The sequence below is a fragment of the Leguminivora glycinivorella genome, chromosome Z (genome assembly GCF_023078275.1).
Source record: "Leguminivora glycinivorella isolate SPB_JAAS2020 chromosome Z, LegGlyc_1.1, whole genome shotgun sequence".
NCBI classification, from domain to species: Eukaryota; Metazoa; Arthropoda; class Insecta; order Lepidoptera; family Tortricidae; genus Leguminivora; species Leguminivora glycinivorella.
In genome coordinates, this window is record NC_062998.1 from 20,139,958 (window position 1) to 20,163,081 (window position 23,124).

Consider the following 23,124-nt stretch of genomic DNA (forward strand, 5'->3'; position numbering starts at 1 on the left):
ATATAACTCCATGGTGATTACACATTTTACTTCGACAGTAACTCTCTATAATACTCGATCCTCTTTGCCCGAGATTAAGGGTCTCGCTCGACAGACGGACGGACAATCGACGGCAGGAATCCTATGAAGCGACTGCACTCGACCCGACCCTGCTTTTAATGGATACGAGTTGATGGTGCCGATGTAAGGGACCGGCCACATCAGACCGTTGCGTGTCTCGGGGCGCGCAAAGGGCGTCCGCGCCACGCCACCTGAGTGTAATTCAAAAAGCGTCTCCTCAGTACATTTTGTATAGGAAGGACGTAAGGCGCGCCGCCAAGCGGCGCGGCGCGCGCCCCGCCGCCGCCACGCCACCTGGGGCGCGTCTTACGTCTTTCCTATACAAAATGTACTGAGAGACGTTTTTTGAATTACACTGAAGCGGCGTGGCGCGGACGCCCGTTGCGCGCCCCGAGACACGCGACGGTCTGGTGTGGTCGGTCACTTACATCTATCGGAATTAGGTCATTAATACAAATCATTCTATGACAGGCTTTTATTCAGTATAAATTTAAAGAGAACTTTATATGGGTAAAACATAATTTGATTACAAATTATCATCAATCGAGTTAACATTTGTCATTAAAATACATTAGGTTGTCTTAGGCTGCATGAAAACTAAGAAATAGTATGCATCAGCAAATCATTAGATATACAAACAACGCTCGTTAAAATAGAATTACATATAATATCATGCCGTCGGCACTAAATACCTAGTCAAACCAAAATTGAAAATCTAAATTAAAAAATGTTTAAAAGGCACTTTAAAAATAAGGTGGGTGATACAATGATTAGATGATTGGTAAAATTAATAAATCCTTCGGTCCGTTGTCAATTTCTCTCGTCGCACTTCAGTTACACTTAAAATAGTAAATATTTATAATTTTATTTTATTAAAATACATATGTACACATGTTAAAATTCAACAAAGAACAGTCCATATCTAGCTACAACTATAGAAATTTCTATTGGATTCTATTATATTATTTAATCTGTATTTCAACGAATTACATCTAGGTATGATTCGCTAGTCATACACTTGAACATTATGTATGTAGCTTGTACATCCGAGCAGGAAACGTACTCCGCGCCGCGGAGCCATCGCGCGGGCGGCGACAACTAACCGATCCAAATGTTAAAATAGTGCCTCTATCACTACTGCGTTCATGCTAAATAAAACTTGGTATATAATCAATCATATGACCTATTATTGCGCCATAAAACAGTGAATTCATAAAAATGTGTTCAATACATTAAAAAATATATAAATAAAATTGATGATATGAACTCAATGCCACGAGAGAACTCTTAAAAAACTGCCCTTGATATCTATATTTAAAAAAACGTATACAAAACGTCCACTTGTTTACTGTTAATACCTCTTTGACGATATAAATTTAATTTTACATCGCAATAGAGACGTGAACGCTCCGCCGCGAGTCGTTGAAGAAGATGCCCCTTGTCACTGCACTTCAGATACCACCACGGTCAGATAACTCCACCACTCCCTAACTAAAAGGATCAACTCCTCACACCACAGAATTCATTTTATATATATATATTTACTCATTGATTCAGTCCACAAATTTGAAATAATGTCCACATTTTCACTACACGCCACATTTTGCGAGACCGCAACATGACGAGTTGGTATTTGTTTATGTTCTGTTCACTAGGCGTTACATTAATTAAACGTTCTTCCAGTTCAAAATATTATTTAGCACATTTGAATTTGTTGAAAGTCTTTCTTAGTGAAGCACTGTATAAAGTATTAAAACAATTGATACAATATATTACTGTTCCGGTTGCGATGCAACATTCGGTCACGTCTTCATAGGACAAAATCCTGATCCCTGGTTATGCACGTACGATGCATAAACCCGGCGTGTAATGCGGTACCAATTATAACTCGAGTACTACTGTCTATGGGGAGAAGCCAGTCCTCATTATGTCTCGCACATCACATACAATCAGTTGCGAGGGCGCCCCCGGCCGCGGGACCCGTCGCGCTCCTGTAACACATAAAACAAACACTTCATTTAGGAAAAATATACTTTGCAATCAAGTCGCGCCTTGTATCAAAATTTCGTTTTAGGTGGAAATTTATTTTAACAAAGAATGTTTTCTTCATACCTCTATTATCTTCGCTACCCAAAGGTTATCTCAGTTATCTGAAAGAAATGCTCTTTAGCGATAATACCACCCATTGTTTAACCCTTCGATGGTCCTGATATCGACAGAGCGGACAGAGTACCAAAGGTGTAGCTCTAACTCTACACAGACTTATCTTACTCATTTTTGTATGTCTGTCGCTAATATCAATAATATATCAGTGTGAGCTGTGCCTGTGGAATATTGTACATATTAGAAAAAGTCGCTACTATGATATGACAAATGGTAAAAAATACAATCTTTCATCGAAGCTTACGCTACATCAACTTCTTAGATTACGGTTCGTTACAACCAAGTTTTATAATACCATGTTTCTAGAATGTTGCAATGTTAAAACGGAGTAGTGGTAAAATTACAAAAATACCAATTTTCAGTAAATCAAAATGCCAAAATGAGATTGGCCTATTACATCCAATATCCGAAATGTATTAGTTTCATAATAGCCAAAATTCAAAGTGACACTGTCAGAATACCTATTTTTTTACAGTGTGTTTTATTATTTTTTCTACTCCCGAACTGTTATTCGTCATTTACAGGGTCGTGCATCTTTAAAACCCTACATAAAAGTCTATTCCCAAAGCCACCGTCCGCCGGCTTTTAGCGCATGCAGTATCGAAAAAACTGAAAACGTATTGTTTGGCTCTGTAACCATGGCAACGCATTGTTATAACGACACTGCGCGCGTGCGCGGAAATGCTTTGGGCAGCTGAGCTGACAGTGCAAACCTTTGCTCAAAATCCAGGAAACAGTGCGAATTTCACGAAAGTTATTCAAGAAAACTAAGTGCACGGTCGTAGAAAAAGTATTGTATGCAACGGTGTTTAACTGAGTCAAAAAATACACGTGGCGTCTTAATAACAATTTTCGGCTTCGCCTCAAATTGTTTCCCGCGCCACTCGTCTTTTTTGACCTCCTTTAAACGCCTGTTGCATAAAATACTATATTATTAACTTTAGTATTCATTTAGTTAAATAATGCTAACTATTTATGATAAACTGTAAAAATAAAGTTATCATGGATTCTGCATTTTAGGCATTTTGAGAAAGAAGTTTGGTTTTACCACAGAATATATAATAGTACAAGTACAGAAGGCCCACTGCTTTGATGTTCACGACTTGCCGCCTTTATAAATGCCTACAACATTCTTACAAAGAAACGAGCCGCACGTGCGCGGCGTCCGGCGATAGGGTTGCCTATTTAAAACGAATTAATACTCAGATAAAATGTTACACTATAATATTCAGGTCTTGGGTACTTTCTAGGTAATATATATTGTATTTATACATTTTTGTTTAAATTCCAACATCACAAGACTTATCGAACCTTTCCGGGGGACTTAATTAATAGTAGATCTGTGTAAAAATGTCCATGGTATATATATTATTCACGATATTCATTTAACTAAACATAATTAGCCATTACACACGCGGACACTAACCTTAAAAAACTCGCGACGTAAATTAACAATAGAAAGTGCGAACGTGCGTTCCGTGAGAATGCGCGCCACCCTTGATTAGGCCGCGAACTCGCGGCCGCCAGCATGTACTTGTAGCGCGGCGATAGAATCGCGGAGTGAGCCGCCCCTGGTTTTACGTTAATTTGACTTTTAGACATTTTGGCGCTACCAGGGGCGGCTCACTCCGCGATTCTATCGCCGCGCTACAAGTACATGCTGGCGGCCGCGAGTTCGCGGCCTAATCAGGGGTGGCGCGCGTTCGCACGGAACGCACGCTCGCACTTTCTATTGTTACTTTACATCGCGAGTCTTTTTTTAAGGTTCATATGCGATGTACGCGTGTGTAACGGCTAATAATGCTTAGTTAAATAGACATCATGAATAAAATAGGACAATCTAACACATATCTACTATTGATTAAGTCCCACGGAAAAATTCAATAAGGCTTGTAATTTTGGGACTTCAACAAATATATATAAATAGCATATATACTTAGAAAGTACCCAAAACTTGAATATAATAATATAAACAATGTTCTGAGTATTAATTCGTTTTAATCCATAGGCAACCCTATCGTCCGACGCTGCGCACGTGCGGCTCGTTTCTTTGTTAGAATTTTGTAGGCATTTAAAAATGCGGCATTTCGTGAACATAAAGCAGTGGGCCTTCTGTACGTGTACTATTATATATTCTGTGGCGCTACGGTAATTTGAGAAGTAGGTTGAAGTCATTTCAAGTCACAGACCACCCAACTGGGTGCCCTCTATTTCGCCTATCATTAATTCGCATAATATGAATTCGCATAACAAATTTGGCATAACATTGAATAAGCATAATATTAAACATGCATAATTCTTATTTCGCATAACAATGAATCTGCATAATTGAAATTTAAATCATATAAAAGTTTGAATGCGCGCTACACCGATCAGTAGCGCCTAGCGCCCAAGTATACGACCCGCTAACACTGTTCATGTCCGTTCGGAAAAAAATCTTAAATAATTAAATTTGGTTGCAAAGAATGGTCTCTTGCAGCATGAAGTGGTGTGGCAAGTCTTCTAACACTTCCACATATAAAAAAAGATGGAATAACATTCCACAGTTGTCAAATTCATTATTTTGTTGAATATTGTTTATTATCCGCGGAGTTCATTTTATTCTGGTCAATATGATTGTTACTGAGCGGCGCCGAGGTGTGTCCATCCCTTTTTGTCTAGTTAAGAATGCGATATGCTATCCCTTTCACGTAAACGACTAGGGATGGGGTCATGTTTGTTTATGTCTGTTGCGGGAACTTCGTACTACCGTTCGTACCATATGCTACCATTTTATGAAATATAAAAGAAAGCAGATTTGTAATTGAGAATAATTATCTAGAATCTGTAGTTTTATTTAGTTGATTGATTAGTTTAGAATATTTAGTTGGTACTTAATTTAACTTAGTAAGTATAAATGCATAATTTAGTTATGAAGAGAAGTAGAAAGAGTATTACTGAGGTACTATCAAAATCATCCTCCTTGCGTTATCCCGGCATCGGCATTCGCCACGGCTCATGGGAGCCTGGGGTCCGCTTTGACAACTAATCCCAAGATTTTGCGTAGGCACTAGTTTTACGAAAGAGACTGCCATCTGACCTTCCAACCCGAAGGGTAACTAGGCCTTATTGAAATTGAAGGTCATCATCATCATCATAATCAGATATTAAATTTAATCTAATTTTAGCAAGTATTCAAAGTCGGAAAAGATCACGAATGTGACATTCTCCATAACAAACGTCCATGGGCTACGATTGCCACCAATGTTTCACATGATGACCTGATGATGAACTTGGAAGAAGTGCTCAGTGTTGGTTTGTGATAGGCTTGTGTCGTTCACGAACTATGAACTGTTAGGAATAAAATCCCATCAATGACCGAAATGAACTGAATCTTACCATGGTCTGAGAATCGGTCTTTGCTCATTTAGTTCAGTATAGGATCGGCGAGCGCGAGCGGTTGGGATCGAGAACGAATGTGTGACTGCGCCGACCGAGAGCGAGAGCTACTTAGCAGAGCAACAAAAAAAGTCAAGTTTTCATATTAAACTTCGGTTACTTACAACCTTTCGGCCCGGAATGTTACTATCTGTGGACTATTCGTATCATTTTGACACTATTCGGTCCCATTCGTTCTGATCTTTCCGACCGCAGTGGTCGCTGGTCTGGCTGAACTAAATGAACAAAAGACCTAAAAGAGCGAACTAGTTCGTGGGAGCGATTGAACGAGATCGGAGCGCTCCGATCAACGAACGAAACGGCACAAGCCTAGTTTGTGATCGGCATGTGTTGTGTGGGTTTCTTAGAATCCTCTAGGTGGGCAGTTAGGTCTCCGGTTCTGAGATGGTGCTGATGATGAACTTGGAAGAAGTGCGAGGGAGTTCAGTGATGGTTTGTGATCGGCATAATATATGTTGAGTGGGTGTTTTAGAATCCTCTAGGTGGGCAGTTAGGTCTCCGGTTCTGAGATGGTGCTGATGTGATGGTTTGTAATCGGCATAATATATGTTGTGTGGGTGTTTTAGAATCCTCTAGAGTCTAGGTGGGCAGTTTGGTCTCCGGTCATGAGATGGCGCTGATTCTGATGATGAACTTGAAAGAAGTGCGAGGGAACTCAGTGTTGGTTTGTGATCGGCATATGTTGTGTGGGTTTTTAGAATTCTCTATTGTCCCGGATTTGTAAGTTCACATTTTTGACACATTTGTTTTGAAGTATGTTGCGATGTGGCTTAGACGTATCGTTTGCCAAATCTAACGATTAATTTCGAATTGGTTGAATCGATTAGGCCCTATTATGTATAAGGAGGCGCTTAAACAAATATACGATTTCTATCAACTTACTGAAATGTCATTTGAATCGAAATACAGACTCTGCCACAGCACTAGTTTAAAAATAAAAATGAATGATAAATGACATTATAACACAGAATATATAATAGTACAAGTACAGAAGGCCCACTGCTTTGATGTTCACGAAATGCCGCCTTTTAAATGCCTACAAAATTCTAACAAAGAAACGAGCCGCACGTGCGCAGCGTCGGACGATAGGGTTGCCTATGGATTAAAATGAATTAATACTCAGATAAAATGTTATACTATTATATTCCAGTCTTGGGTATATATACAGTATTTATATATTTTTGTGTAAGTCCCAACATCACAAGCCTTATTGAACTTTTCCGTGGGACTTAATCAATAGTAAATCTGTGTAAGATTGACCTATTTTATTCATGATGTCTATTTAACTAAGCATTATTAGCCATTCATACGTGGACATCGCATATAAAACCAGGGGCGGCTCACTCCGCGATTCCATGGCCGCGCTACAAGTACATGCGGGCGGCCGCGAGTTCGCGGCCTAATCAGGGGTGGCTCGCATTTTCACGGAACGCTTGTTCGCACTTTCTATTGTTACTATACGTCGCGAGTTTTTTTAAAGGTTAATATAGGCTAATAACGCTTAGTTAAACAAACATTATGAATAAAATAGGACAATCTTACACAGATCTACTATTGATTATGTCCCACGGAAACGTTCAATCAGGCTTGTGACGTTGGGATTTAAACAAAATACTGTATATACCTAGAAAGTACCCAAGACTTGAATATAATACCATAACATTTTATCTGAGTATAATTTTTTTTTAATACATAGGCAACCCTAGCGTCCGACGCTGCGCACGTGCGGTTCGTTTCTTTGTAATCATTTTGTAAGTATTTAAAAAGGCGGCATTTCGTGAACTTCAAAGCAGTGGGCCTTCTGTACTTGTACTATTATATATTCTGTGATAAAACTTTAAAAAAACTCGCGACGTAAAGTAACAATAGAAAGTGCAAACGTGTGTTCTATGAGAACGCGCGCCACCCCTGATTAGGCCGCGAACTCGCGGCCGTCAGCGTGTACTTGTAGCGCGGCGATAGAATGGCGGAATGAGCCGCCCCTGATAATAAGTAAATCCTGCGTGATAAATTAATATCGTAAAATACTCACTAACGAAGATCCGCAAAAATGTAACATGTGTTAGATTAAAAAAAAAACTACAAACTAAAACTAAAATCTAAACTTATAAATAAACTATAAATAAAAGACTTGCCCCAAATCGCCGTCCACTGGCAACGTGCCCAGAAGGCTGGCAGCATTGCCACGTTGTATGGCAATGCTGATCCGCTGTGCCAGATATGACCCAGCCCTCTGGTCACGTGTCAATTCCACAAGCTTGCGGCTGCATTCTTTGAAGACCCTGTGGGCGCCTTCCCCCCAGGGCCCCAGGGTCTCAACCCCAAACGGCTCAAATATGCAACCACTATTAATGGTTGCATACTTGCGCCGCTTGAGGAGTTCGGCCGAATTGGCCGCCGAGCCAGCCTTTAAAGCGGTGCGATGGAGATGGGACAGCGCCAGAGTATCAGCACAAGTGGCATCCCAAACTAAGGGCTGTCCCATTTTCCATGGCACGAGCGTCATGCCGTCGGGCCTCTTTCCGTCATCGCGAGCGAGACCGGTCGGTTCTAATACGGCCGGTACTCCCGCACTGGCTAAGGCCCGACGGATGACGTCGTTGAGGCTCGCCGCAGGATAAGCCATGGTGGCCCAGCTGATCAACTGGGTCACCACAGCGACAGCGATGCGGGGTAACACAATTCACTCCCAGGCGGAGAGCGACCGAGATGCGGAAAGTGGAGTCGTCCAAAAAGGTACCAATTGCCACGGACGGCAGAGCCTGAAGCCACTGCCCAGACTCCCACTCGAAAGCGGCAAGGAGACGAGCACGCTCTTGAGGGCTGGTTGCCGTTTGATACAGGTTATTGCGTACCAGCCTACAAAGCGGCTCGTGTTAGATTATGTTTAAAGTAAGCGGAATATTGTTTTTAAGTACTTGATTTTGTTAAATATTATTAAAGGATTTTATTTAAAATTTCATTAGGTTGCGCGAGTTTACGTTTTGTGGACGCTGTCATGTGTCAAAAAGAGGTTCTTACAACTCTGGGACAATAAGTGGGCAGTTAGGTCTCCGGTCATGAGATGGAGCTGATGATGAACTTCGAAGAAGTGCGAGGGAACTCAGTGTTGGTTTGTCATCGGTATATGATGTGTGGATTTATTAAAGTCCTAGAAGGAAGAAGTGTCAGACGGAACTCGTTGATTTGTAATAGGCATATTTTTATGTTTAGTGGTACAAGATAGATTTGTGATTGAACGCCCACGAACTGTGAAATACATAATTATGTGTGTGACTATATGTTTTTTTTTTGTGCTAACCTAATTTTACACATGTGCTGGAATCATAATCAAATCGTTGCGCTGATTGACTTGTTAATTGTAGGTACTGTGATACTTCATACACCGTGATTTTTTTTGTTTTCCTTTAAATTCGGCACGTCGTATGGTTCATTTATATTAACCGCTTGGTATATCGCTTTATTAAATAAATAAATTGATAAATTAATTACTAATAATTGATAAAGAATATACTTACATTGCAAGTTAAATAAAAGCTTGTAAAAACGCCTAACTTGCGCATTTCTTACCATTACTTGTAGAAATAATACTTATAACTAAAGAAATATAAATAAGTTTGAAAAACTGCCATAGTATTTTATTTGTTGCAAAACAAATTCTCCACAGTACTGGTACCGGTACCATTGTCTATAATAGACGTGTCCCATCCCTACGGCTACGCGTGAAGGCGCGCCATTATTTGAAACGACCAATGGCAGCACCGTGCGCTCCCGCCTCGCCCCGCAAGGTTTGGTTTGGTGATTTGCGTCTCGATTAGTCTCGAACAATATCGCTTGCATTAGGCTTCTAGTGGGTGTTCTGTGTTTCAAGTTTTAGACATTATGAGACTTAATCTGTTTTGGAATTGTGACGTTTTAGGAATATGGTATTATAAAATTTGGTTGTAACGAACCATAATCACTTGGTACAGTAGAGTTCATAAATATACATATATTTAACCAAAAGACCAAAATCAGGATCTGGCCACTTTCCTCCTACCAGAGGAGCTTCGAAGCAGCGCTCGTTCAGAGCATACCTGCAGCTATCTTTAATCATACAAGTTGTCAAACACTTTTAGAGTTTTTTTCACAATACTAATATCTATTTGAGCTAAATACTTAGGTACTTAGATCTTTTCACTTATTTACAGGTAGGTACAACAATGGCTCGGCAACCCCCTACCACGTACTGAATGAGGATGGGCCAGACGCGACGATAGCATCTCAAAAGCCAGTGACAATAAACGGCCCCACGGCACCTGACTCTATTCTGCCGATGCAAGACTGGGTGTGGGTGCGACGCGGCTGCCGAAAAACAGAAATTGCCTGCTCCAGTGTCTGTGGTGTATGCTGGTGTGTGCACTAACGGAGCTCCCTTCGAAGCTACCGTCGACGACGATGATGATGAGAGTGTTTTAGAGATAGAAGATAGGTAATTAGGAATTTTATTTAGAGGAATAAACCTTCCGTACACAAACAAATGTATTTATTTTTTTATTGTCCATCTTTTCCTCTCCATTTTTGTAGAGAATTTTATGAAGATTACTTGTTTCTTAGAACATCTTTTGCTACGTGACACAGTTTAAGAGGTATTCACGAATAACTAAAAAAAGGTACCTTTACACCCCCCTCCACCCGTTATCTCCACCCCCACCCCCGAGTACTTTGAGTATGTGAATTAAGAGACCATTCCCTACAACTATGCCAAAATTCGCTTATACACGAATTATTTCCCCCGACAGGCAGTTAAGTGTTCGTTGGGCGTGCTATAAAGCGTGAGTGAGTACTTAGTAAATAACTGCATTATAACATACCTTGTGATGAGGTCTGTAATTATTCGCGTCGCGGTCACGAAAACCATGATCACGATTGTCTCTTCCATCGCGGTCATCCCTCGGCTCGCGATGGTCGCGGTGATCGCGGTGATCACGGTGGTCTCGATGATCCCGGTGATCACGCTGATCACGGTGATCGCGTTGATCTCGATGATCGCGGTGGTCCCGTGGGTCCCGATGATCGCGAGGATCACGTGGCTCACGATGATCCCGTTGATCACGATGTTCGCGCATGTCTCTTTGGTCGCGAATCTCGCGGCCGTCACGCCCGTCGCGAGGATCGCGACCGTCTCTACCGTATTCGCGATAGTTCCGGAAACCACGGTTCGCTTCTTGCTCATCGCGAGTATTCTCTTGATTATTATGATGGAGTGGCACTTTACGCGAGTCTTCTTCCTCTTGGCGTCTCTCATAGTGAATGAAATCATCAAAAATAGACGTCGAATGGCAATAACTATGCATTATTCTCAGTACTTGCAAGCCCTTCGCGTGGGGCACCTCTTGGGTGTCGCGAGAGTTCGTCACGGGCTTGTTCTCATTATTTTCTAATTTGATATGACGAAGTTGCACGTTTGGAACGTCTTTAACATAGACCCACCTGACACGAAACTGCCCTTTCCACTTGTCTTGAGACCACACGCTAGAATTGGAATTATAGTCGACAGCGCTTATCATGCGCGCCATACCACAAAAATGGCCACTACCATTCACAGAAAAAAACAAGTACACTAAACCACCCTCCCGTTCTCGCTCACGGAACGCTGAATCCAGGCGCTTGTTGCCATGCTCAGTACTACACCATATCTCATATTTGATACTGCGATGAATATCATCCTCCGAATAAGATTTTATTACGAAAAACCTAGCTTGAGGCGCGCTCAAGTCGAATTCTTTTGGATTGTAGTCATTCTTGACCTTTAACTCATCCAGCACCGGATGCGGGATCACCGCAGTCTGAGGCGCAACGGGAGGAGCAGCCTGAGGCACAGACATGGCGGGCCTCGCCTGGTGCTGCGGCGGCGGCGGCGGGCCGCGGGGCGCCTGTGCCCACACCGGCGGCGGCTGGTGCTGGGGCGGGGGGCCCCTCTGTAGTGGCGCCGCGGCCGGTATTGGAGCAGGCGCCGACGAAGGGGCTGGGGCGGCGGCGGGCACCGCAGGCACTGGCACCACAGGCATCGGCATCGGCATCGATGGTGGAACCACCGGCGCCTGTTGAGGAGGCGGAGGCGGTGCCGTCACGACTGAGGCGGTTTTACCCGCGTCCCAGGTTCCAATATCCATGTTGTGTTTGCCCGGCACGATCGGCGGTGGGGGCATGCCGGGGCCCTTCTTCTTGAGGCCCGTAGTCTGGGAAGTCGGGGCAGGTTTAGCCGGTTGGCTGGCGATTGAAGCCCATGTCATCTTTTTGGGTTGCGATCCTCCAGACGTGTCCTTGAGCTCCACCCCGCGCTCCTTGTCCACCTTGTGTTCGCCGAGCGACAGAGTCTGCACGCCCGACTCCACCGCCTTGACGCCGTCTGGCACGTAAAGGCCGTCCGCTCTGTAGTAGTCGTCATATTGTTTAGCACGACCTATTTGGCCCCAAGTAGAATAATCACCATTACCATGAAAGTAGTTAAATGAGGAAGCGGGCTGTCCGAATGCCGCCGTGGAAAAAGGCGTCGTTGACGGCCCAAACACGCCTGAAATTGTACAAAAGTATGCGTAAAATTTGTGGATAAAAGCAGCTAACCATTCGAACGTCAAGTGATAACTTCGCGATGTGACGTTGACGATACATCATAGGAGAAAACCAACAATCATCTACAATAATTGTTAAAATTTGTCTTTGCCGTTCAATAGGTTAAAATACGTAATTTTATGTTGTCGTCTTGGGTCGTCGAGTTCGTTTTTCGTCACGCTCCTAAATTTGTCCGATTCTGCTTTCGTCAGCCATTCTTTATTCGTCACGATCGTCGATGGTCTTTCTCAACTACAGTCAATTTCGTTATTCATATAAATCTTAATCCGTCTCGTTCTTCACTCGTCATAATCTTCTTTCGGCATGTTAGCTGTTAAATCTATGTTTTTCGTGTTTTTTCGCAGTCTTAGGTCGGTACCAACTTAGAATATGACCAAATACGAAATGACGAAAAACGATTGAGTCGAAATAAGAAAAAAACCAACAATTCATTATGGTCAAAGACGATAATGACTGCAGGCTAATTTGACGAATGAAGAATGACTGATGAAAGCAGAATCGGACAAATTTAGTAATGTGACGAAAAAGGAACGAGTCGACCCAAGAGTATACCATTTTATGATTGAAGTTTTCGTTGTAACGTAGAAAAAGCTCATATCAGAGAATACTAGAGGTAAAAGGACAAATTAATCAGATGTTTTTTTTATACACGGTGTAACATGAGGGAACCGAAAGATTTTTACTACGCATTTCAGAGGGCAAAATAAATATAAAATGTTATACATATAACGTCAAGCAAACTTCGCCAAACAAAATTTTTTTGTGTAATTTTTATTTTAGTTTTTTTTTATGTATTTTCACATAAAAAGTATATTTTATTCATAAAACTGGGACTTTAAATAAAAATTTACATTTATTTTCTAAACAAATACTTTTTTGCAATGAGTAGATATGTCGAAAAATAACCCATCAACGAGGATAGTTAGATTATGTCCGATATTGTCATCATCGCCATCAAAATAGCGTTTTGTTCTGAGAAATTATAAGTAGTTGTTATTTTTTTAAATGCTTATACAATACGATTAGCATCAGTTAACGATTCGGTTTTAAATCTATCTTGCTCGCAGTTATGCGATCCCGATAAGAGCCGAAACCGAATCGTTAGCTGATTTAAATCGCACTGTTGCTGTAACTCTGAAAGTATGCGAAATCCAGAAAAGTTTATATGACATTTTACTCTTCAAATACGCTGTTTAAATTATTCAGTTTCCTCATGTTACACCGTGTATATCTCTTCAAACCTCTGATATTTGCCAGCCCCATTGGACAAGTGGTGTTTAAAACATGCCACTTGAATGATTATACATATTTAATCATTTAAGTGGCATACGCATACTATACAGGGTGTATTTTGATAGCGGGTCAGTAAGGGCAGCTATGAGATGCCGTAGTCCTACGTGAAAATGGTCTAAGGGGACCATCCATCGATTTCAAATTGATGAAAAATGGCATTTACAGATTTTGGAAAAAACATACAGGTTGCGAGAAAAAGGGCATTTTAGACAAACTTTTTTTGACGCCAATCGATCCCATTCCTATTAAGGATCAAAAGCTTGTATGGGACCAAAAAAAAACTTCCGCCTAGAAAAGTCACAAATCGCGAAAAACTTTTCCCATACAATTTGTATGAATTTTTTTTCCACATGGTGTTTTTATGATGCTAATCGATTCCATTCCTATTCAGTATCGATAGTTTCTTTAGGCTCAACTTGCGGTAATGTACTAAAGAGCCACAAATTTAAGAAAACTTTTTCGATATTTTCCCCAAATGTAGCCATCCATCAATTTGAAATCAATGGATGGTCCCCTTAGATCATTTTTACTGAGCCGCTATCAAAATAGATATAGTAAGTGGTGACTTATAATGTAAATCGAATAGGTACTAGCTACCATCCATTCCATAAGAATCGTGAGGATTGTATCCTCCAAGAAAAGTCATCGGTTCTGTTCCATTGGTAGACCATGTCCCATCCCCGACTCCAAAAGCTTGATAAGGAAGAGCTGTTGTACCATAATAACCTGAAAATAACAAAAGTCATTTCAGCACTCCACCCGAGTTTCTAGTCGATTGAGTAGTCTATGTTTATAGGGTGGAAAATTAAAATAGGTTAATAAAAGCAGCAAAATATGCAAGTAGCTAACAATATGTTTCTGATCATACGAGTACCTACTGGTGTCATCTGCCTGTAATAACCATAACTTTCCATCCTGTAAATGCATATTTTATAATCTAAGGCATGACTGACTGTCAACAATAAATTTTATTGTCTAGCTAAAAGCCAATTTAAAAAATAGTGACTTTATTTTCTAAACAAATCAGTTATTGGGCGTCTCTGCGAAATTAATTTAGATAGCATTTTGGTTATGTTGCTGCAAAACACCTACAGCTCGTGTGCATGTGCATTGAGTGAGCACCTTCCGAAAATAAATAAAAAATATGCTGATCATTTAGTAAAAGTTCTAAAACAATTGACAACGTTTCAAAATTTTCAATGTCCCTAAATCGAAAACCATTTTGAGATATACGCTTGTAGATCACATAAATCATTTTTTAATTTTTTTTCCGCATTTTTAGTATAAAAAATCTTAAAAATAGTTTAAAGGGGAAGTGACGTCAAATAGCTGATTTAGAGCTGCCACTATATCAAAAAAATCTTCCAGTTGGGATGTCACTTGAGTTTGACAGTGAAACTTATCACAGTTCGTAGCAAAGATATTAAAAAAATCATGGCTTAGTCTATGATTCGTAGTCATTCACTAGTGGTTGACAGTGACACTTGACAGTCAGACATACCGGACTGTTTAAGAGGACTTCCGGTTGGGGACTTCCGGTTGGGACGCCATCTTAGCGGTTTCGTGTCGTGAATAATTTATTTTTCTTTTACTCATTAATGTTGTTTAAAGTGTAATATTGATAGCTTATTATGCAGTAAACTAATGGTGTAGTGAGAAGCTGATGAAGAATTGTTCTCGAAACGCGTTTAGCCTCTTTTTTGTCGTAAACGGCCGGTAGTCCACGTGCTCTTGTAAAATCTAGCTATCAATTTACAAGTGCTAAGTCACCGTACAATGTCGTATTTACCGTACAAAAATTACTAATATGTGACAATCCATCACAGAAAGGCCCTTATGGCAGGTATTGAGTTAGGCACAGATCCTAAATCTGCATTAAATAAGCTATCTAATACAAAAAAAATCATGGCCCTAGGCCACGTACTTTTTTTTTTAAAAATCATCAAGCATACACATGCTAAGTATTGCACTTTTGAGAAAACGTGAAAAGAAGTTTGAAACTCACTTTAAGGGTGTTCCCATTGGAAGTTACATAGATGACGATTGATTGTGTATCTCAAGGTACATTTCTTTGAGAATCAGTTGTGATTGTGTTTCATCGACTTCCAGATCATGAAAAATCGAGCTTTGATTAGGGCAAGTCGCTTATAAGAAAAAAATTAGGAAAACATATTTTTTTGGCTTTTCTTCTAATATGTTGCTATCTGAACTATAGTACATAGTTATATATGTTTCAACTTACATTTAAGGATAGAAATAAAATCCCAATATGTATATTTTAATCAGAATATCACAATTAGAATATTTAACATCTGCTCCTATAATAATAATAATTTTCGTATAGAGACTTCTAAATTATATTTAATCAGTCTACACATTTATAACTAAAGTGTCAGAATTATTCTGCATGTCTTATTTTTTTATTTATAAATTTTTAAAGTTACATAAAAATCACAAATTATTGACTCCCATACATTTGGGAAAAGGGCCCTTATGACCATCACAGATAAAAATTACTCATTGCTAATGTATTTTATTATTTTAGTTACTTATCTTGTATTATAACAGAATACCAAAGAAAAAATGTTATATGAAGTAAACTTAAAATCTTGATCATTAATCAGTAATTCTCATAAAACGTTTATTATAATTATTAATTCACACAGTACCTACCAGATCGATTTGTAATTCTTAATATTTGTTTTTTAATTATTTAAGACACTTAGTATATCGGAAGAAAACACATCTTACCACCGATAATGTCACCAATAAGGGACCATTCATAAACTACGTACCGTCAACTGCTGCAACATTGCCACGTGGCATCAACTGTGCCTATAATTGCATTTATAAATAAAGTGTTTGTTTCCTTAAGTTGAAGCCACGAGGCAATGTTGCAGCAGTTTACGGTAAGAATAAACTTTTTTTATTTTAAAGTGACGACTAGGTACCTAAATCGGGTAATTTTAAATTAGGTATCAAAGTACTTCATTGAATCGTACCTATATAACATAAACTAACTTATAAACAAAAGTTGTAAGTAATTACAACATTTTTTAACAACAGTTTTCATATTTTCGAACGCGCTCTGGCATAAGGGCCCTTTTCTACTAAACTTTGAGCTGAATTTTAATATAGAAATACTTAACGGACACTACTGAAACCAAGCTACAATTGCACGTCTATTCGTATATTTTACTATTTTGCATAAATTCAAAAATCGATAATTTCGAACGATTTTACAAAAACGTCGATATCTCCGTAACTAGAAACCGCCATAAGGGCCCTTTTCTTATGGATTGTCACATATTAGCTCATATCACCTTGACACTGGCGAAATAGTCCCAATGGACTGAAGCCATTTAATTTTAAAAACTGAACTGAACTGACTTCCGGTTGGGACGCCATCTTAGCGGTTTCGTGTCGTGAATAATTTATTTTTCTTTTACTCAATAATGTTGTTTAAAGTGTAATATTGATAGCTTATTATGCAGTAAACTAATGGTGTAGTGAGAAGCTGATGAAGAATTGTTCTCGAAACGCGTTTAGCCTCTTTTTTGTCGTAAACGGCCGGTAGTCCACGTGCTCTTGTAAAATCTAGCTATCAATTTACAAGTGCTAAGTCACCGTACAATGTCGTACTTACTGTACAAAAATTACTAATATTAGCTCATATCACCTTGACACTGGCGAAATAGTCCCAATGGACTGAAGCCATTTAATTTTAAAAACTGAACTGAACTGACTGTTTAAGATGACTGTTAAAACTTTTTTTTTAGGAATGATTTTGTCGTTTTCTTAGGTGTATGCAAAGAGGATCGAGTATTAAAGAGAGTTACTGTCAAAGTAAAATGTGTAATCACAGTGCATAGACTGCCATCTCTCGACACAGGCTTAAAACTTTTGAACCTCAGTTTTGACAATTTGGCCCATATTCTTAGCTTGATATGTTTTAAAATGTCAAATATTAATATTAGCGCCATCTAGCCGAGCGTACCCCAAAGGTGTATCGCCATCTAGCTCACCGTACCTTTTTCTGTATGGTTTTGGGGTACGTTTTTTTCTTAAACTTTATCGGTCTATACGAAGTTATATAGGTCTTTGGGTGTATGAAACAACACATGTGACGTCACGTCGTTTGTAACTTACGCTCTTTCTGCTCGAAGCAGTAATAAAAAGGGAATTTCTCATTAAAATAGCAGTTTTTGGAAAAATAAAAAAATACGTGTATCTTTTAGTATTGAGTTCTTTCAAACCAAACAATAAAAAGTAGTACTCAAAAATATGAAATGTCAATTGTAAAATGAATCTCTGAATTTGTAAAAAGATAAATCAAAAGATACATTCATTAATGGCCGCGGGAGGTGCGAGATAGATCACGTCTTTGTCTAATTGTATTAATGACATAAGGACAGTCTATCTCATACTCCCGCGGCCATCATGTGCTAGGCCTGCTGGTGCTCACTCAGTTCTCACAAACTACCATCGAAAACAGTGATTGTATCCATTTAACATATAATATTTATATTATATAGTAACATTTAGTTAAAAATATGCCAACTTATAAATTGTCACCTGGGCCATTTTTTTTAAAGTTGTCCACCCCACTTTTTTTGTAACATGGGTATTTTTTACGCGATTCATACTCAGAATCGCGAGGTCTTTCTATCCTGATAGGAGAAAAAAAATGTCCCAAGATTTCCATACATTTTTCAGATCTTCCATTCCATTACAACCATATGAACCATACAAAATGTATGAAAAAATGATAACGGAATGGGAAAAAACCTTGGGACACTTTTTTTTTCTATTAGGATTGAAAGAGCTCGCGATTCTGAGTGGAAATAACATAAAAAAATCCAAATCCAAAAAAAAGTAAGGTGGACTATTTGAAAAAAAATGACCTAGTGACGTATTTCATTTTTTACAAATAGTTTCTTATGCTCACTCAATCCTCGCACTTTTGAAAACCCGAATTTTGATGAAAAACATAAGATTTAGACCGCTATGATATATGTATCGTTTAGTAAAAGTAATATAGGAAGTAATAGTAAAAGTAACCTGACACGTTAGTAGTTCGTTTTGTATTTTACAAATTCCCATATTACTTTTACTAAACTATACACACATAATAGCGGTCAAAATTTTATGTTTTTCATCAAAATTCGGGTCTTCAAAAGTGTGAGGAAAGAGTGAGCATAAGAAACTATTTGTAAAAAATTAAATGCGTCACTAGGTGATCTACAATTTATAGAGGTAAGTTGGCATATTTTTTACTAAATGTTAGAATATAAATATTATATGTTAAATGAATACATTCGCTGTTTTCGTTGGTAGTTTGTAAAAACTGAGTGTGCACCTGTTAACGAGTGTATCTTTTGATTTATCTTTTTAAAAATTCAGAGATTCATTTTACAATTGTTTTAGAACTTACTAAATGATCAGCATGTTTTCTTTTTTTTCGGAGGGTGCTCACTCAATCCACACGCACACCTACAGATCTGCTGGCCTATACTAAAAATTCGATTGCTCCATGCATGTCAATTCTCGGCAAGCCTCAACTCAAGCCTCCAGAATGAGCGAGCAACATTGGTATCTTATTCTGCTGCATAGCTGCGTACCCTGTCGAAACTTGCCACGTTTATAAACCAGGCATAATAGCAACATTTTGAGCGCGGTTTTTCCTTTCAGTATTCTACTCAATTTCTTTCTGATTTCTTCTGGGTATAGTTTCTTTAAATCTATACGCTACATTCAAGCTCCGTACATGAAAGTAGATTTTCAAAGACAAGTCCATGTAAGAGACTCTACTATAAAGGATAGTTCCCGCAGTATGGCAGTATATCTGAAGAGAAGAGGACTTGGTCTTTCTTAATCACTCCCTATCCCAATCTACCTTTTACTTCGGCCGTTAAAGGCCACAAACATATTAGGATTATAGTTGTCAATGATTTTTATGGAGTGGACGCCAGCTTAACCTATAGTACAGACTTCATTTAAGTCACGGAAAAGTGACGCAAATGAGACATTCTCTGGGAGGTTAGGGTGAGCATCCACCAGAGCTAGGAATTATGGAATGGTGCAAATATCACATTCTTGTTGTTGTATCTCGGCTCCGCTACCTCAACTATAATAAATGCTCACCCTTAAAAATAAATGTCAGTGGCATATAAAGACTATAGCACAAAAGTATGTACCTACCTGCCGCGCTGTAGTGATCGGCCGCTGACGAGATGGGTGGTGCGTAGGACGGTTGTTGCTGATGGCGCCATGACACCTCCGCTAACTCGTCGCCTCCAGATTCTAACTGTTGCTCTTTCGGTGCATTTGTCACTATAATGTTAACAATTTACATGAATTAATGCAACAAATCGTAGGAAAATTGTCAAAATATGTATACAGATATACATGTGTCATCAATATCATCAGTGAAAACATAGTGATAGTAAAGATAATAAAAAAAAAAAGTTCGATCGCTTTTGGCAGATTTGTACAAAGTGGGAGACCAATATGAGTAAGCAAGATTGGTGATAATGAGTGTCCAATGAAGATAGTAAAATTAAATGTCAATACAACACTTTCAATTTAGAATAGAAGGCGACAAGGCCTAGCAAAACAGATAATTTTAATTAGTATTGCTGTGATTGATATGTTTTACCTAAAAATATATGTATTTTATGTTGCGTTGCATAATTTTCATTCATTTTCATTCGACTGTTAGTTTGTTTCCTCACTTGTATAAATACCTAACAGACAGAGTGTTTGGCACATGAACCAACAATGCCACGGTTCTGGAGATACAACATTTTTATTTTTCTTCCTAAATCATATTGTCTCTAGTTAAATGTCTCACTTTGTTGGTTAACAAGATATGTAATGAAACTTAAGGTAAAAGTACCAGTGCTCAAAATGCAGATGCCCAATAGATTTATTGACAATAACTAAGATTGAATGTGGCATCCTCAGGTACACTGTCGAGCACTGGTACTTTTATGTTACTTGTATCTTTATACAAATAACTTGTGTTGTGAAACATTCTTAAGGCAAGAGACAAAGTGAGACTGTACATTCGCAAAGGCAATATTATAATAAAATGTTGATAAACCTAACTGCATCCCAATGCATGCACAAAATATCTTGACTTTATTTATTAGTATTTATATAAAAGTATACATGGTATAAACATAAATAGTCATTCTAACAGGAAATATATATCTCTTACTACACCGTCATGCATGAATTCATAAGTTTCATAACAAATACAAACAAAATATGACTGTGCATCTCAACAAGTATTTCAATACAGCAAAAAACATGTGTTTGATATTTTTGTAAATAAGAATTTGTAGACATGAGTTTTTATAAAATAAAAAAATTATAATAATATGGACTAGCAGTCTGGCCTAGTTGATATTGACTCTACTTTAAAAACTGATGGTCTTTTGATTTAATCCCAGCAAGAAGGTATAATATTCATAATAATATTGAAATAAAATAAAATGCTCACTCAAGTGTAAGAGATGCACAGTCCCTTGCATACAAATAACTAGCTAAATATGCCAATGCTTAGCCTGCTAACTCAGCAGGGCAAAACTATACAAAATAAACATTCAAATCTTAAAATAAACTATAACATATTTAAATAACAGCTAAAGGAATTAAAGGAACACTGAAGAAGTACACTAACACCAAAATATATACTATTATCACATTACTAAATATAAGCTTAGTGGCATCTTTTGCTTTGGTTTTAATATAAAGTATAAAATTATGATAACAATCTACCAGAATCAGAGGTTATACAGACAAGATTATTGTCTTGAAGATACTGTCTATAATTCTTTATACTAGGGAAAAAGACCGCTTAGAGGCTTGTTAAATTGAGCAAAAGAGCTTAACCTCATGAATTAATTTCTACATAAAACAGATTTGATTTCAATATCACTACTAATGACTATTCAATTAAATTACATTATTTTATTTTTAGCCAAAGATCTGAAAACATTGAAGAGTACTGTAAAATGAAAAGAATTCTGCTCTTCAGTGGCAACTTTACCACATACCACTGATTATTGAAGTTTCAATATTAGAATAATGGGTTATTAACTAAGAAAATTACCTAATGAGATTAAACGACTATGCAGTTAATCTAGCTTTATAATTTGAATTTCTATGTAATGCCTTCATTGATGAAGTACATAACTATTTATTTATTCTGATTGATCATGTTTTATGATAAAATATAATTGCTAATAAATATGGTGAAAGCTCAAGATTAAGACGCCAATGACGTGCTCACAATGACGAACACCGGACACAAAGCCGACCGGTGAGAGACTCCTACGGAGAAAACAGATGCAACGTCATACTGATACTATCTTTACCTTGATTCCCTTGGCCTTTCATCCGCTTTATAGGCGAATAACATGAAACAAAAGACATATACAAACATAAGTATATTGATAACAGTTTCGGTAAATAATTCAACGAGAAAATATCGTAACGCTAAATACCTGATCTGACACGCCTGCTGACATTGGCCACGATTTTACTTATTTCGAGCACTTATCTAGTCTTTCCTCACAACAATATCAAAATAAATCACATGAGTTTCACTACACAGAGTCTGATGCGCTCAAGAGTCAATAAAGAGCTTATATTGTCTGTAAAAATAAAATCCTACCGATGGTTTGGATTCCGGAAAGCGGATTCAGGCATCCAGCGGATGGGCAATTAGCAATGGCCGCCGAGTTAGGGTTGCCTACATCAATATTTGAATAATAAATAAATTCTTTATTTGCAAAAGTTTGCTTTTGTATGTTATAATGTGGTTATAATCGATGTACGAGTGAAAGATTTAAGTAAATGCAACTAAATTCTCGTCCTTATTATACGCAACAACTTTTCGAAAAATTGGTTGTCTGTAAAGTCGTTTACGGACGGTAGTTTAACGTGATAACGTCAAACATTACAGTAGTATAGACAGGGGCGGTCCAAGGGGCGGTCAGAGTATAGCAAAAGGGGCCCGTTCTGGGACTTTTTTCACGATTTTTTATTTATTTATTAAAAATACACAAAAGTTAACAGTATTTCACCAAAGCACTTATGTGGTAATATAATTATGTACATGTTAAATTGACATAAATAAAAGCAAACACACTTAAAAGTTAAACTATGGTTATTACATTAATTACCTAAGGAGTGTAGAGTCTATGAACCTTAAGAGTTTTCTGTAAAACACACCAACACTATCAGCAAATATGTCAATATCGTCTGTCTCTAACATGATGCGGTTAAGAGCAGCTCGGGCTCGAGCGGTGCGCCGGCCGCCGCGAACAGGCGCCGCCGCCGCCGCGCCGGCACCGCGCCCGGCATGCCAACCACCACATTCGCTCTTGGCACTTGCAGCCCCATTCTCTCAAGCACGGATGCGTCATCTACTCTATGGTGAAACAGTTGGCGGTAATGCATAATATGCAGCAGTTTCCGTCTGGTTTCTAGAGTTTGAAGACCAACCATTCCTGTTACGAATAGAGATGGATACATATATGGGTA

The 23,124-nt window shown here is 38.6% G+C and overlaps 1 protein-coding gene across 4 annotated transcripts; it reads right to left on the reverse strand.

Moving 5' to 3' along the window:
• Positions 1 to 520: 520 nt before the first annotated feature.
• On the reverse strand, positions 521 to 22,295 carry LOC125240889 (YTH domain-containing family protein 3). 4 transcript variants are annotated; one of them, XM_048149040.1, is made up of 6 exons: positions 22,083 to 22,295; positions 21,954 to 21,978; positions 19,771 to 19,902; positions 14,287 to 14,295; positions 10,515 to 12,217; positions 521 to 2,051 (listed from the first exon to the last, which is right to left on the reverse strand). In XM_048149040.1, exons 1-6 carry the CDS (start codon positions 22,104 to 22,106, stop codon positions 2,010 to 2,012), a joined length of 1,935 nt encoding a protein of 644 aa, XP_048004997.1. In that variant the 5' UTR covers positions 22,107 to 22,295; the 3' UTR covers positions 521 to 2,009. The 4 variants fall into 4 exon arrangements, with proteins under 4 accessions (XP_048004997.1, XP_048004996.1, XP_048004995.1 ...); XM_048149039.1 differs by having other exon boundaries at positions 14,167 to 14,295; XM_048149038.1 differs by having other exon boundaries at positions 14,164 to 14,295.
• Positions 22,296 to 23,124: the final 829 nt, after the last annotated feature.